This window comes from Eulemur rufifrons, chromosome 7 (genome assembly GCF_041146395.1).
Source record: "Eulemur rufifrons isolate Redbay chromosome 7, OSU_ERuf_1, whole genome shotgun sequence".
In the NCBI taxonomy this organism is placed as follows: Eukaryota; Metazoa; Chordata; class Mammalia; order Primates; family Lemuridae; genus Eulemur; species Eulemur rufifrons.
In genome coordinates this window covers 176,860,304-176,877,294 of record NC_090989.1, presented here as the reverse complement: position 1 = coordinate 176,877,294, position 16,991 = coordinate 176,860,304, and the positions used below count along the sequence as shown (strand labels likewise).

Genomic DNA, 16,991 nt, shown 5'->3' with positions numbered 1-16,991 from the left:
GGGCAGACAGAAACCCTCAGCCTTCAGGATGGCAGGTAAAACGTGGGCCAGCTTGGTCAGTTTATCCACGTGCCATGCCTGGCAGATGCTGTTTTCTGTGTGTTCCATGACGTGAAACGGCTCGGGAAACGTTGCTTAAACTTGACCGCTCTTGGAAGGCTCTCTGAGGTAGCATTTTAGCTGAGTTCTGAATGAGTAGGAGCCAGCATGGGAAGGTTTGGGGACGTGCATTCCAGAAAAAGGGAATAAGTACGGAGGCCTTGAGGTGAGATTTTGTTAGTGTGTCCTCAGGACAGAGAGAGGGCGGTGATTGCAGCCGGAGCACAGTGACCTGGACAGGAACGGTGGCTGATCTCACTAGGTGGTGGACGGGGCCAGGTCTCACAGGGTCTCGTCCTCAGTGCGGAGTTTGGATTTTATTCTGAGTGTTTGGGAAGCCACTGCAGGCTTTTAACAGAGGAACATCACGATCATAACGTGGAAGTGTAAAACCATAGCCTTTTAGATTTGGAAGGGAATTAGAAACAAACTAATTCATTCCCCTCATGTTATTATGTGAAGAAAACTTCTCTGTGCCTTGCTGTTGTGTTTTTTAGTGGTGTCCCTTTTTTTCATTTGTAAACTCAGGAACTTGTTATTATATGCAGTGTCTTCTAGTTTCTGTTCTGCCCTGAAGATCTTCATTGCTATGTGTCCTTCTGTGTTAGTTTCCTAGGGCTGCTGTAACAAGTTACCACAAACTGGGTGGATTAAAACCACAGAAATTTATTTTCTCACAGTTCTAGAGGCCAGAATTCCAAAATCAAGGTATGGGCAGAGATGGTTTCTTCTGGAAACTCTGGGGGAGAATCTGTTCCGTGGCCCCTCTGCTAGCTTGTGGCAGTTGATGGCAACTCTCGACACCCCTCCAGTCTCTGCCTCCATCATTACATGGCATCCTCTGTCTCTGTGTCCCTGTGTCTTTACAGCATGGTTTTGTTTTGTGTTGTTTGAGATGGAATCTTGCTCAGTCGCCCTGGGTAGAGTACAGTGGCATCATCATAGCTCACTGCAACCTCCAATTCCTGGGCTCAAGTGATCCTCCTGCCTCGGCCTCCTGGGTAGCTGGGACCACAGGCACGCACCACAGCACCTGCTCTATTTTTAGTAGAGACAGAGTCTTGCTGTTGCTCAGGCTGGTCTTGAACTGCTGACCTCAAGCAATCGTCCCGCCTCGGCCTCCCAGAGTGCTAGGATTACAGGTGTGAGCCACCATGCCCGGCCTTTATAGCATGTTTTTATAAGGACACCAGTCATTGGATTTAGACCCATCCTGATCCAGTATGACCTCATCTTAACTTGATTACATCTCCAAAGACCCTATTTCCAAATAAGGTCACCTTCACAGGTTCCAGGGTCTAGGACATCAATATGTCTTTGTGGGTGGCACAGTTTAACCCCCCATACCTTCCTTCTGCCACCACCTTTATCGTGATACTGTCTCCATCTTGGTGATGGACCTCCACTTAGCTTAATTGAATCCAAATGGCCACTTCATCTGAACAGTTAATAGGTCAAAATTCTATATCATTAAATGGCACCATTTGCCCTTTTCACATAGATGAAATGTAGAAATATTGTCAGAATTGTTCAAGTCTGCCATGTCCAAATACCATGCTTCATGGAATAATCATAGAGAAGAAAATGGACTGAACAACTCTGTCTCAGCCTGAGACTTGGAGACCCCGTTTCCCATGTCCTTTTCTAGCCAACAAAGGTGTTTTTGTTTTTTACTTAACCAGCTATTTGGTTTCACGCATAAATTATTTATTTATTCCTTGCCTTATACTAGAAATTATTTAAAGCATTTCTGTGTGTGTGTGTGTGTGTGTGTGTATAAAACAAGATGGCATAACTTACAGGTGAAGATAAAAGAAGGGGAAAAAAGGTAGAAACAAAATGAAAATGGAGGCAAGAAGGACCTGGAGGTGCATTCTGTGACATTGGGTGGGTCACAGACTTGGATTTCCTAACAGCCAGTATGGAAAGAGAGACCTTGCGAGTCGCACAATTCCACGAGTTTCATGGGGCTGTTTTTTAAATCAGCCCTGAACACCGGCTTATGGGATCACAATGAAGCACGTCTCAGCAAAAGCAGTTGTGCTGTGGAGTAGATGGAAATGTGGCAAATTTATGAGACCCGCTTTTCCATCTCTGGGAATCTGATCAGGTGTGGTGCAAATGGAAGACAGGTTCAAAGACGGGATGGAACAGTTTTTGGTAAACACTGTACCTTTCTTAACCCGTTTATCCCCTCACCCTTCCACTTCTGAGGTGGGGGTGGGCAGTGAGGCTAATGATGGCTTCTCTGGGTTTGGCTAAACCTCACCAGAGACAATCTTTTCAGCATTAAGCATTGCCGTAGCAATTTTTTTTACATAGTCATTAATTTTGCTCTAAACGTGGGTGTGTGTGTATGTGTTGGGGTACGTGTGTGTGTGTGTGTGTGTGTGTTTATGTGCAGACTGTTCTCAAAGAAACTGCTGGAGCCGGAGCCTGTCTGGCTGCCCTTAGCTCAGCCGCTTTCGCCCCTGCTGTGCAGGAGAGGAGCTCTGATGCGGGACTTCTTAAAACATGTAGCCACCCGTTTGTCATTTGAAGATTAAAATAAACAATTCTCTATATAATTGTGAACCAAGAGGAAACTATATGTGAATTTATGAACATATTACCATATAAAAAGAAGTGTTCTGCTTGGGGCCTCTAGAGTTGTCTTTCTGTGATAATATGACAACTGTGCTCCTCCATGGCCTAGTTTTGCTATTTTTCCAACAGGGGTAATACCAGTACCTGCCTCACAGGGGCGCTGTATGTGTGAAATACTTAGAACTGAGCTGAGCCTGTCACAGAGTCAGCACTCAGGAAGTGCCGGCAGCTTCCATTAACTGATGCTAATGAGGAACCTCTCAGTCCCTTCACACAGCATCTCAGAGGTGGTTGAGTCTTTGTTATAGCTATTTGCCTTAATGATTTGACTATGTTATTAAAAGACATTTAAAAATGTTGTCCCTCTCCCCTTTTGGGGGATCTATAGTCCAGTGTATCAGATATATATTTATGAGCTAATGCATATTTATTTTTATTCTCTTAAGCATTAAGGATTGGAGTCTATAAACTTTTTTTTAAAAGGCAGTGGCATAATTATAGAATTGTTGGAGTTGTCTTGAGAACTTTTATTAATCTAGTTATAGAATACCTCATAAAAGGGTATAAAGATCTATTTTATAATTTTTTTTTTTTTTAGTCTTGATATACTTTATAACATTTCAAGAAGACAAAAGTTACTTTCTTTTCTGCCAGGGACTTTTGGGAGATGGTCACTATCATATCCTTAGGGAATGGTTCAATGCTGATTGCTTTCTAGCTTCAGTCTCCTCCCACTGTGTTTTCCTAAGCTCAGTACATTACAGTCGAGCTGACTTCTCCATAGGAATTAAGTAGCATTGCAGTTTTCACCTGTCTTTTTCAAAGATTAAATAATTTCTATGACTGTCATAGCAACCACTCTGTAAGTAGCTAAAACAGAGCAGGTGAGAGAGACAGCCCTCGAGCCTGGAACTTTGGGATTAACATCCAGTTGCAACTCTTTCAATTTAAGTCACACAAACTTTCAAGCTGCATCAAAGCAGCCAGTCATACCAGCTTCATTGATAAAGTGGAAGGGTTGGAGTAGATGATTCCCGTGCTCCCTGCAAGGATGAGCTTTCAGAGGATCTCTCTAATACAGCCAGGAAGCCCTTCTTTCCAAATATTCATTTGAGTTTCCGCACCCAGAAAGTTACAAAGGGAAGCGATGGTAGGCAAACACAAAAATATTCGCTAATAAGCAAGCTACTTAATAAATTTTGTCCCCATTCTAGCATATTGTTTCCTTCCTACCATCTTTCCCATCAGCATCTTGCCAGCATTTTTGTTGTTTAACCTCTTGTTGATTGTTGATATTGTGCAGTGCAGCTAAATTGCAAATTGAGCAAAAGATCAAGGATTTCATGAAGGCAGTGAGAGTAATATGGGAGATGTGCTTGAACCACACACAGAACCGCTGACTGTGAGGCTTGCCAGTGTGGAATTAGTTAACAATTGAAGAAGAAAACTCTACAATAATAGTGAAATTATACTTAGATGCTTTTTGATATTAAAAAAATAGTGAAATTGGTAGAAAGTCCTTAATTTGAATATCAAAGGATTGATTTGAATATCACATGATTGAGAGGCCCTTGAGAAAACTGATGATGCTGATTATTTTCTATAAAAATTATCTTCTACGATTCTGTTCCAGAAAGACCAACATGAACTGATGAATGTTAGATGGTGCTATAATATAATTTTGTTAGAACAATTACAAATACAATTATTATTTGGTTCATTCTTTGCTTATTTTGAGAATTAGTGCATGGTTGCAGTTGTGACCTATATGTTGTTAACATTGTTAAATATTTTATATTTAACTTATTTTTTAGTTTGTAGTTTTGTTCCAAGGTGAAGTTTTAACCTTTTCATCACTATTTACTATTAAATTTTGGTCTTCATATTAAGTTGATTTACTTGAAGTGATTTTTTTTCTGGTCTTAATTATCCATTAATGAGCATCTCCACTATCTATTTGTTTCAGCTATAAGAGGGTATATTGTGTTGGGTAGTGTCCCCAAAATTCATGTTTTTGCCAGAACCTCAGAATGTGACTTTATTTGGACATAGAGTCATTGTAGATGTAATTAGTTAAGATGAGGGCACGCTGGAGTAGGGTGGCCTCTTAATCCACTATGACTGGTGTCCTTATAAGAAGAGAAGAGACACTGAGACACACACAGGGAAGTTGGCCATGTGAAGTCACAGACTCACAGGGGGAACATCCTGTGACTACAGAGGCAGAGCTTGGAGTGATGGGTTTGCAGGCCTAGGAGCACCAGGGATTGCCAGCAATACCAGCAGCTAACAGACAGGCATGGAACAGATCCGGCCCTCAGAAGGAGCCAACCCTGCCAACACCTTGATTTTGGACTTGCAGCCTCAGGAACTGTGAAAGAATACATTTCTGTTGTATAAGCTACCAGTGTGTGGTAGTTTGTTATGGCAGCCCTAGAAACTAATACAGGGGCTTTTCAGAAAATTATTCTACTCATCTGTGGACTAGATGTTATTTCTCAGAGCCTAGGCCCCCAAAATGGCATAAAAGTCAGTAGGAAATTGGATGAAAAGTTGTTTCATTGGCCCAAACTGAATATGGTTGAAATAACTCTTATCTTGCAATCTTCTCTGTATTAAGTTAATAGTTTCTGGTTCAAAGAGATTGAGTGTTTCTGCTAATGACTGAGCTGGAAATGTTTTTCACTGTTACAGGATAAGAGCAGACCATTCTGTGTTCATCTCTGTATTAGTTGGTATTTGTTTCTCATGGCGACGCTCAGATTCAAGATAGGAATTTCTCTAGCGACTTACATTTAAAGCCAATGCATTATCTTTTAGATCAGGCTACATAAATATGTTTTGGGTAGAGGATCTTGAAGTTTGGAACTGGTTTTTTTCAATAGAGAGGAATAATATGTCATTACTGTAAATGTCCTTTCAAAAGAAACTTGAAGGCTGGGCTCAACAGCACACACCTGTAGTCCCAGCTACTTGAGAGACTGAGGTGGGAGGGTCAGTTGAGGACAGGAGTTTGAGGCTGCAGTGAGCTTGATCGTGTCTGTGAATAGCCACTGAACTCCAGCCTGGGCAACATAGTGAGACCCAGTCTCTTTTTAAAAAAAAAAAAAAAAGGAAGAAGAAGAAAAAGAAAGAAAGAAAAATTGATGTGTTGTTTGGCCCCAGCTAAAACCTGCGAGAGTGTGTGTGTGTGTGTGTGTGTGTGTGTGGTATGCTATGAAATTAAAAGGCCAAGTTAGCCAGTAAACATCCAGTGTGAATTGTCTGGAATTGCCTCACTGGAGTCTTGTCCTACATTATCAGTGGCTGGCTCTAGTCTCAGTATGTCATGCCTGGCAGGCTACTAGGTTTGGGAAGAGGAAATGAAACCTAATCAGTTACTATGAGATTTATAGTGGACCTACTATTGCAGGAAGTGGTGAAAAGTTGATTGATAGTTTGAGACAAAACTCTACAGCAAGAAACAGGATGTGTGCTTTCCATTTATACCCAGTTCCCCTCCCACCTACGTTTCAGGGCTCTTTTTGCATTTTGTTTTAGCTGTTTCATAAGGCTGAGGATCCCCCCATCCAAACTCAAGTCACCAAATATAAAGTAATTGAGGAAATTTTATATCAGCCTGAGCCATGGGAAAGGCATGTACTTTCAGCTATTACCATCCTCTTTCACAGTAGTTATATTTACTGTAACTTGTCAGCAACCTTTAATTTAAAGAAAAATCTTCCAAATAGGGTACTCTTTCACATATATAAAAATGGAAAAAGAATGAAAGTATTTTTTTAAAAAGTTATATGGTAGGATTACATTTCCAATAACTTTCTAAGAAGAACCTGTTTTGAGTGTGATTTTATTAAAATATGACTTTGTGCCAGCCGATTGTCTCTTTTAAATGCGGAGTAGATTCTAGAATTTACAAGGAGCGGCAGATTAGAACCAGCTCTAATTGTGCCAGTGGTTGAAAGAACAAAATAGCTACTCTTTCATGGCTTAATTTTTTTCCCCAAAGGAATAATTTTCCTTTTTGTGAATAGTGATTACTAGATTATCTGTGTAAAATAGTTGAATAAAAACAAATACAATTTTCATTCTTTAGACTATTGGGTTACATTCTATACCATGCTGTTTTGAAATTTAAATCACTTTTTATCCTAGTATTCTTTAGGGGGAGAGTTCAGGAATGCTTCTTCTATAAACTTAAAGTTTCTCTCAGAACTTTAATATTAATTTAGGAAACTAGCTAGCTTGAGGTAGCAAAAGTGGGATAATAAGAAATAGAAATGAGTCAGCTTGGTGAAGGATCAGAAGTGAACATCTAATTCTTTTTTTAATGTATATTTCTTATATAATATACATTTCTTGCATAATTTAATGCTGAAAGTGAGAAACAAACTTTTTCCTGAAGGATAAAAGTTCACATCATCTGGTTCCAGGCAGGAGTTCCTCTTTGGGTCACAGGGCTCACCACCTTCCTGAGGGTTACAGTTGACACTTCCTAGTCCTGCCACAGGTGGGGTGTGCTCTCTGGAAAGAGCCAGGATCCCAGTAAGGAGCTTTGGAATTCTACATTTATCCTGTTATAAAAGACAGTTAGGATATAACAACCGTGTAGTAGACAGTAACAAAGATCCAAATAGTTTCAACTTGAGAATTGATGTATCCAATATATGCAGTAATATTCAAATAATTCAAATTTTAGTCTCCTTTTCTAAGCCTCTGTAGTTAAAGCTTAGATATATACTTCATTTAACATTACTAAGCTAAAGACACTAGTTAACGGTGCCTTTGGAGGATTCTGGGCCTTGTGCAGAACTTGCTCCTTTGGAAGATGTTGAGTAGAGCTCAAATTGGGAAGAAGCAAAGTGTGTTCTTAGGAAATGAATCATTGCAGTCTCCGTATTCACAGGAGGCCCTGCGGTGGAATAGGAAGAGGCTGGAGTCCAGAGGTTTGGGCTGCTAGTCCTGACTGCTCCTGGTTAGCCTGGTGAACTTCAGCAACTCTCTTAACCCCTACAAACTTCGGTTTCCTCATCTGTAATGTAGGGACAATAATGAAAATGATTCACGGGGTGGTTAGGAGCAAGTGCAGTGATGTTTGTGGAACATCATCCTTTGTATGTTGTTGGAAGTATTTGTCATGACTATTAAAAATGAGATATATGGTCACTGAAGTAAAAGCTTTTATTTAAAATTTCTATTTCTAATACTATAGGTTAATAAGAGGCATTATCTTCTTTCCCAAGTTTATCACTCTTTAAACCATAAAGCTGTGTGTCACTGCCCAGAGAGAACTCGCCTTCAGTGAGAAATACAGTGGTGATCTAGTTCTTAGGCTGACTGGGTCTTGGGCCAGAGATGTGCTAACTGGGTCACCAGCTCTGACCAAATCCTTTACCACTAGTAATCAAGGCTTCTGTATATATGGTAGACATCGTCTACAGCCATCTTGGACACGGACGCACATTATGTTGCAACCATCTCATTCCGTAACTATACTTTAAAAAATGTCACAAGCTTGGTGAATCATTGGTGAATCATTAATTGACTCCAGCTGATTTCATCTTGGTTTTCCTCTTTACCCAAGCCACCTCCGCTTTTCTAAGCGCTCTGGGAATTCTGGCACTTAAACCCAGAGCTTTCCTTGCTTAAGAGAAAGTTACCCATCAATAATGGCTGCTGCCCTTGTCCTATTCACCCGCTGTGCAGCCCACCCACCACTGCTGCTGATTACCCATGAAGGGACAGCGAGAGGAGGGGGCCCAGCCCTGTGCAAACTCGCTGTGCTAAATACTTCAAGAAATAGAGTCTCAGGTATATCGGGCACTCAGACGAAAATACCATCTCTGCTCAGTATTTCCCATCGCTCCATCCGTTCACATCTGCTCTACTGAAATGAAAACTCATTTTCCCAATATTATGGGATGGACTACACTTTTACAAATGAATTTATCTTGTAAACTCACCCTCATCCAGTTTGTGTCAAAGCCATTGAAAGTTTGTACAGTCATTTCATCTTTGCAGTCACAGAAACATAGAAACCATGTCAGCACTCTTACCATTTTCACTCACTGCCACCTTTTTTCAGTTGTCACATCAGATTATCCTCTTTAATAATAAAGACATAGTTTTGGAGAACTGCAGTTCATGTTATGACAGTTCTTTTAGGAACAAAAACAAAACAGCTAAATGAAGCCTGGTCTGGTGGCTCACATCTGTAATCCCAACACTTTGGGAGGCCAAAAAAGTACTATCACTGGGCAATATAGCGATGCCCAGACTGGTCTCAAACTCTAGGCCTCAAGTGTCCCTACCAAAAAATTAAAAATTAAACAGCCATGGTGATATGCACCTGTAGCCCCAGCTACTGGGAAGGCTAAAGCAGGAGAATTCTTGAGCCCAGGAATTTGAGGCTGCAGTGAGCTATGATCATGCCACCATGCTCCAGCCTGGGCAACAGAGTGAGACCCTATCTCTAAAAAACAAACAAACAAACAAACAAACACCATTAAATGCAGCCAAGTTAATAGTTAAAAAGTTTACCCAATACAATGTAATATTATAAATCTAAGATTATTAATCTTCAGAAATGGTTTTCTGATAAGGAGAAAAAGCACACCATGCTTCTCTCTGATATTGCTTTTTCCCCCTTTTTTTGCACATTGTAAGATTGTGAACAGGTATTCATATAGGTTTAAAAATAAAACAAAATGCAGTGGAAAGGCTCCTCTTGCTGTCATCCACCATCAACCCCATATTTCCAGTTCCTATCCCTTCCCCCCGACGTAAGTTATGTTTTCTGTTGCTTTCCAGAGTTATTGAGAAGTATATAAGCAAATACATGTTTCTATATCTTTCCTGGATTTTCTTTTTTTAAGTAAATGTAGCATGTACATATGGTGTGCCTTTTGTTGTTGTTGAACAATATGTCTGGATTGGCCCATGGAGAGCTTCATTCATTGTACAACTATAGGCTATTCCTTTGTACGGATATGCCATAACTTATTTAACCAGTCTCATATCAAGGACATGTGGTTGTTTCCCATTTGGGGGCATTAAAAACAATGTCATAGTAAATAACCTCAGACCTATGTCGTGTAGCATATGTGCTACATGTGTTTAAATTCCAGACATGGGGCTGGCTGGGTCAAGGGTATGTACATTTTCAGTTTTGAAAGTTATTACCAGGTTCAGGGGGGTTATAGCTATTTGATCTCCCTCCAACGGTATATGAAAGCGCCTCTTCCCCAACAGTCTTGTTGACAGAATGTTATCAAATGTTTGGATATTTGCCAATCTGATAGATGAAAAATCTATCTCAATATGACTTTATTTTGTATTTCTCTTATTTGACTGAAGTTGAACATCTTTTCATATATTTAAGAATCATTTGTATATCCTTTTTTGAGAATTGTCCATTTGTATCTTTTGCCCATTTTTTGGTTGAATTGTTATATCCATTTTTAAGAACTCTGTTAGGAGAATTAGGCCTTAGGCTGTGATTTGAGTTGCAAATATTTTCCCTAATTTTGCACTAAGTCCTTGACTTTATGATTTCTTTCTTTTGGCCCAAAAGAAGTTGATTTTTATTTAGTTGAATTTATCAATCTTTTGTGGCTTCCAAATTTTGAGTCATAGTTAGGAAGGCCTTCTTCATTCTAGGGTCCTAAAGGGAAATCTCCTATGTTTCCTTGTAATACTTTAATAGCTTCATTTTTTACATATACATCTTTGATCTATTATGGGATTTATCCTGGTGTGCCATATGAAGTGTGGATTCAATTTTATTTTGTTATTTTTTCGAAGCTGTATACCCTGCTGTCCCCAGGCCAATTAATGAATAGTCCTAATATTTCTTCTTAAAATATTTTTCAAGGTCCAAAAAGTTGGCAGCTCTTGCAGAAGCCTTAAAGGAAGTCTCCCTTACAAAAGCCCAGCTGGGATTGGAACTGGAAGAACTGGAAGCAGCAGCACTTCTTGTCCAGGAGGAAGAAACTGCATTAAAAGCAGTCCATTCCGTTCTGGGGCAGCAGACACCTTGCTCCAGTTCTGAGGCAAGTGATTCGGAGGAATCGGACGGCACCACATCGTCTGGAACCTCAGACTCAGAGTCAGACTCGGATTCAGAGCAAGACGAGCTCAAAGAGAATCAGCGCGAGATGGTCGATTCTTTGCTAGGCCCCGTTCTTGAGGAAAGCAGTGCCCTGCTTATTGCTGATGGTGGGGAGTGCAGGAACACAGCCGCCCAGAAGCCTGATGTTAGTCAGGAGAAGCCACCCGCCTCTTCCCGGGCTCTGGGCGTGTCTGGGCCTCTGATAGAGGAGCTTGGGGAACAACTGAAGACTATGGTGCAGGTTTCAGAGCCCAGGGGCGCCACCACTGTAAACCACAGCAATATGCAGGAAAGAGACAGCCATCATGCACCGAGTAATTGACTCTATGTGGTTTTATCCATTGTCGAGGCTTATGTGAGATTTGGTTTTATTTACTGAATTAGAATTCCTCATTGTCACTTTGTACTTTTTCTTAGTACATACAGTCAGCTCTCCAGATTTGTGAATTCCTCATCCGTGGATTCAAGCAACTACAGATTGAAAATAATTAAGAAAAAATTGTATCTGTACTGAACATGCACAGTCTTTTTTCCTTGTCATTATTCTCTAAACAGTACAGTATAACACCTATTTCCACAGCATTTAGGTATTGTAAGTAGTCTAGACATGATTTAAAGGATGCGAGAGGATGTGTGTAGGTTGTATGCAAATACACCATTTTACGTCAGGGACTTGAGCATCTGAGGATTTTGTTATCCGTGGGGGTCCTGGAACCAGTCCCCACAGACACTGAGGGGTGTCTGTACAACATTGTTTTCCAGTGAGCTAATGCTTGTACCTTTTGGTTTCCTTGTTGTAACTTTAAAGATAAAGTTTGAAGTTCTAGATGATGATAATAGTTCTATTGCCAGAGTCTCTAGAACGTAGAGCCCATTAATACTTTCATTGTAGCTTTACTGAGGCATACTCGACACAAAATGGACTGCACAAATTTAAGGTATACAGTGTGATAAGTGTTGGCATATGTGTACACCAAGTGAAACCATCACCACAACAAGGTAATGAATGTACCTATCATCCCCAACTGTCGCCTGTGCCACCTACCCCCATCCCCCAGGCAACCACTGATCTGCTTTCCAGCACTATACATTAGTTTGCATTTCCTAGAATTTTATGTAAATTGAATCACTCAATATACCTCCTTTTTTTAGTCAGGCTTATTTTACTTGGTATAATTATTTTGAGATTCACCCATGTGGTAGCACGTGTTGGGGTTTTTTTTTCATTGCTGAGTACTATTTCATTGAATGGATTTGTCCACTTACCTATTGATGGACATTTGGGTTGTTTCCAGTTTGGGGCTGTTATAAATAAAGCCTTTATGAGCATCTGTGTACAAGTCTTTGTGTGGATATATGCTTTCATTTCTCTTAAGTAAATATCTGGGAGTGGAATGACTGAGCCATATGGTAAGTGTATGCTTAATGTTTGGGGTTTTTTGTTTTTTTTTTTTTTTGAGACAGAGTCTCACTCTGTTGCCTGGGCTAGAGTGCGGTGGCGTCAGCCTAGCTCATATCAACCTCAAACTCCTGGGCTCAAGCAATCCTCCTGCCTCAGCCTCCCAAGAAGCTGGGACTACAGGCGCTTGCCACCACGCCTGGCAAATTTTTTGTTTCTATATTTAGTTGACCAGCTAATTTTTCTATCTTTAGTAGAGACAGGGTCTCGCTCTTGCTTAGGCTGGTCTCAAACTCCTGTTCTCCAGCGATCCTCCTGCCTGCCTCGGCCTCCCAGAGTGCTAGGATTACAGGAGTGAGCCACCGTGCCTAACCATGCTTAATGTTTTAAGAAAATGCCCAACTGCTCTTCAGCTTGGCTGTGCCACTTTACATTCCCACCAGTAGTGCATGAGGGTTCCAGTCTTCCACATGCTGGTCTTCACTTCATATAGTCAGTCTTCTAAATTTTTAGCATTCTAATAAATGTGTAGTAGTATTTCATTGCGGTTTTAATTTGCATTTTCCTAAGACTTATGGTGTTAAACATCTATTTGTATGCTTATTTGTCATCCACATATCTTTTTGACGTGTCTGTTCAAATCTTCTGCCAATTTTTAAAGCTGGGTTGTTTGTTTTCTTATTTTTGAGTTGTGAGAGATCTTTATAAATTCTTGATACAAGTCTGCATCATGAGTCCTGTTTTTCTGCTTCTTTGCATGCCTTGTAATCTTTGATTGGATGCCAGACATGGTGATTTTTGCCTCGTTGGGTGCTGGATATGTCTTCTTACAGATATTTTTTAGCTTTATTTTGAGGTGCAGTTAAGTGACTAGGGAATAGGGTGATTCTTGTGGGTCTTGCTCTATTAGGCAGGTCCAGAGTAGTGCTCAGTGTAGGGTGAGTTTTCCTCCAATGCTGATGTTCCTGAGTGTTCTCCCCATGCCCTGTGAACTAGGAGTATTTTCAATCTGGCCGAGTGAAGGAGACACTCTTCCCTGTGTGAGTGTTGAGCACTGTTCCTTTAATCTTTTCAGATGGTTCTTTCCCCAGCCCTCATCACTGAGTACTCTCTTGAATACTAGTGGAGGACTCTCTTTCTCCAGATACCCAGGATTCTCTCTCCTGTCTCCTCTCTGGATTCCTGTCCTGTCCTGCATACGTTAGCTGCCTTGGTCTCCCCAAGTCCTCAACTGTCTCTTGAACTCCAGAGGCCACTGGGTTGTGCCTGGGTTGTTGTCTTTCAAGGGAGCAGGTAGGGCAGTCATAGAGCTTACCCTGTTTTTTTTCTGTCCCTCAGGATCTGTCTTTCATTGCCTCATGTTCAGTGTCTTGAAAACCATTGTTTCATGTATTGCTCCTGTTTTTCTTTTTGGTTATGTCAGGTGGGAGAATAAATCTGGTCCCTATTTACCCCATCTGGACTGGAAGCGTAAGTCTCCATTAATATTTTAGATGTGAATTTTCCCACTTAAGTTTAAGCTGCTGGGGCAGTGGGGTCTATGTCGTGTCTTGTTACCACTGAATCATCAGTGCCCATATTCTCAAACCCTCCATAAATATTCGTTGAATGAATGAACAAATGAGATAAACCAATTTGCTTTGGGGAAGAAATGAAATGAAATCTGGTATGCATTAAACTTAGTAGCATTTTTTATTTCAAGAAAGGGTGTGATCCCTTTTACTTTGGCTTTATAAAGGTTATGAGTATCTGTATTTCTAATAAGAATTCTTTTTGTGTTAACATGATAGTAGGTGACTATGCCATTTAACATGCATGGTAACTCCTGAACACTGTAACAGCTTCGTCAGAATGTGTTCAAGACTTCTCTCAGGCTCCCCAGAGAGCTTCTAAATCCTCATGACCATTGAAAATGCATTTCTCCTCCGTAGCACATTACCTGAAGCCAGTCTGAAAAACTGTCATCCATAACTCCCCTCATTTCCACTAAAGTCAAGCAAATTGAGCAAATCCACTCTTGTCTAAAAGCTTAAAGCCAAGGAAGTGTTCTTCCTTCCTTCAATTTCTGTCCTTACTTAAGAATCTTGACAGGATCTACTTCGGGGAGACTTGTCTTGGGTGGAAAAACCTGTTACTCCCTTCCTGAAAGAATGAGCAAACATGATCCTGCCCGGACATCCTCAAAGCCCAGGAGCTCATTAAACAACTCTCATGAGTATTAACGACACCGTGGGTGAGCTCCTTAATGTCAGACTGCGTGTCTGCAGCATTTCTTTTACCCTCTCTTTGTTCACGGAGGTTGAAGCTTTGTTATATCACATTACTCTGTCTTTGTTTAAGATGGGCTAAGAACACCATAGTACGCTAGGTCTGTAACCCAAAACATGTCCAAAGGTGCTGTCTTTTATTTTAATTTTTTAACTAAGCAACCTGCCAGGCAACTTTAGCGATCTCCTATAACCATATGAGTTTCCCCAAAACTCTGGGTGATGGGGGAACAAAAACAAGTTGAAGAAAGAACAGGGAGGAAACCCAGTGACTGCCTAGTTGCAGCTCAGTGGCAAAAACCAAGGCTTTGGGGCTGAGGAGATGGAGGGGTTGAGATCCAGAGCCATGGCCGTGGCCTGCTCACAAGGAGGTGTGCCCTTAACCTTCATCTTAAAAATGGCAATAGAACTGCTTTTATTGCTTACCCTACAGTACAGTGAGACTGTATGTTGAAAACATTTTTATAAACTGGAAAGTATTAAACCAAGGTAAGGGTTTATTATTACTGTCTGACATCCCAGGGCTGAACAGGTCCCTATTTAGCTACTAACAACAGGTCGCTGGAGGAGCTAGCCCTGTGAAAATGAGTCAGCCCTGCTAATGGCTTCAGAGGCATGCTAGTGGTAAGAGTCTACATAGTTCAGCAGATTAGATAAAAATACTAATTATACCAATGAATCACAGCACTGCCTCATCTTCTAGGTTTGCATTATCACTGACCTGTTTTTCTATGTTCTGTCTCTCCTCTCCCATTATCCTTGAAGAATAATGTGGGGCCTTGCTGTGGGCATCATTGGTTTTAGGTGCCAGTAACTAAGCTGGTATCATCTTTCACTGGCACAAGATTAATCTACAAATGAGACAGGGCTGCTCCCTCCCACATTCTAAATTGGCTGACAGCTGGGGAGCGGTTTTCACACCTGCTAATGAAAAATCCACTTTGGTTGTGAAGATCAAATTCTATTACCAAGAATTAGGGAGAGTAGAGAGAGGGTCAAGTTTTCTTAGTCCTAAGACTTTATAAAATTATTACTATAAAACAGAGGGACTCCTGGATATCTATTTTGTTATAAAGAGATTTTTTTATTATTTTATATGTTGTAACAGGAAATTGACCTATATAGTCAATGGTGACAAATCAGATGCCTCTAAAAGAAGCAGAAATGAGTTAATATAGGAATAAAACTATTAAAAGTACACCAGATCCTCAGAATGTTAATTATAAAATCTTTAAAGATGCAGAAAACCCCCTGTATAAAGTGATTTGTCATGTAATGTCACTGCATGTCAGGTAAATGCAAGTTAAGCTTCATAAACGCAAATCTCTGTGATTGTTTAGTCAGGGGTCTCCATTAAAGCAAATCAAAGATTGCAAATGTTTCCTTAACATCATTCCATCTAAATCCCCGATGGGATTTTTGTGATCTGTTGCTTTTCTCACCTGTTTTCTGAGTGTGTTATATATAGTTTCAATCCATACCAAATGAAGGAAGCATTGATTAGACTTGATTTAAGGCAGCAAGTGATAAATGCAGCTGGGAAATTGATTCATGTCTCTCAAGTGACTGGGGCACAGCCATCCACAGTTGACACAACTCTTGTCTCAAGGCTGGAGAAAACAAACAGGCAAACACTTGTCAAACAGATAAATGACTTTGCTGTTTTGAGCTCTCCGTGGAGGCCATTTGTTTCCTAGATAAGGAAGACTGCTCTCCAAAGTCATGAAAAGATAAGCTAGAGGAAAAGGATGAATGTGGACTGGGATGCCCAAGCACTTGGAAGAAAACAACAACAGAAAGGATTTACCTCCAGGAAGGATCTTGCTGCTTTTCCCTCCAACATGCCGGGAGCAGCGCTGTGAATGCTCTGTCTCCGGTATTTTAAGTGTTCACAGTGGTGTGCTGTTGTCTTTGAAGCTATTTCCAGGGAGACATTTCCTGACTGTTCTTACTGGAGGGAGCATTCGGGGGAAGAATCAGTAGGAATAGCTGAGACTCCAGAGCCTGCCTCGCAGTCTCTTGGCCAGTCAGCTGGCCTGAAGTATTGACAGTGCCAGCAGTTTGACCACCAGCCCAGAAGCCCCCTGAAAACAGTAGCCCCATTGCAACCCAGTGCCTGTTGTAGATCCTTGCCCATAATACAATAGGTATTTATTGTATTTATGTTTCTTACCTTGATATGTTTGCTCCTCTATTGCTTTTTCTTCTTACCTGTCCTTGAAGGCCACGTTCGAATGCCCCTTCTTCTAGCAGGTCACCCTTCACTGTTCCAGGCTGGAAGTAATTCCCCTCCTCAGAACTCCTAGAACCATTTAAAGCAGTTTTAGAGTACTCATTGCTCCCTGACGGGTACATACATGTCTCCTAGATCCTTTACAAAAACACAAACTTCAGTATCTGTTTCAACTGGATCCCACACAACACTCTATCCGCAGAACACCTTCAAATGACACTTGTTGAAAGAAAAACCAAATCAAACAAACTAGCCAACTAAATAGCTTGAATGAATAAATGGCCTCAAAGCCCAGATAGC

The 16,991-nt window shown here is 40.8% G+C and overlaps 1 protein-coding gene across 1 annotated transcript in view; it reads left to right on the top strand.

Moving 5' to 3' along the window:
• SHQ1 (SHQ1, H/ACA ribonucleoprotein assembly factor) overlaps positions 1-12,104 on the top strand; it is a 94,332-nt gene extending 82,228 nt beyond the window's left edge. The window contains exon 11 of the mRNA XM_069473815.1: positions 10,556-12,104. Within this exon, the coding sequence (XP_069329916.1) occupies positions 10,556-11,114 (559 nt within the window). The 3' untranslated portion in view covers positions 11,115-12,104. The remainder of the gene's footprint in view (positions 1-10,555) is intronic.
• Positions 12,105-16,991: the final 4,887 nt, after the last annotated feature.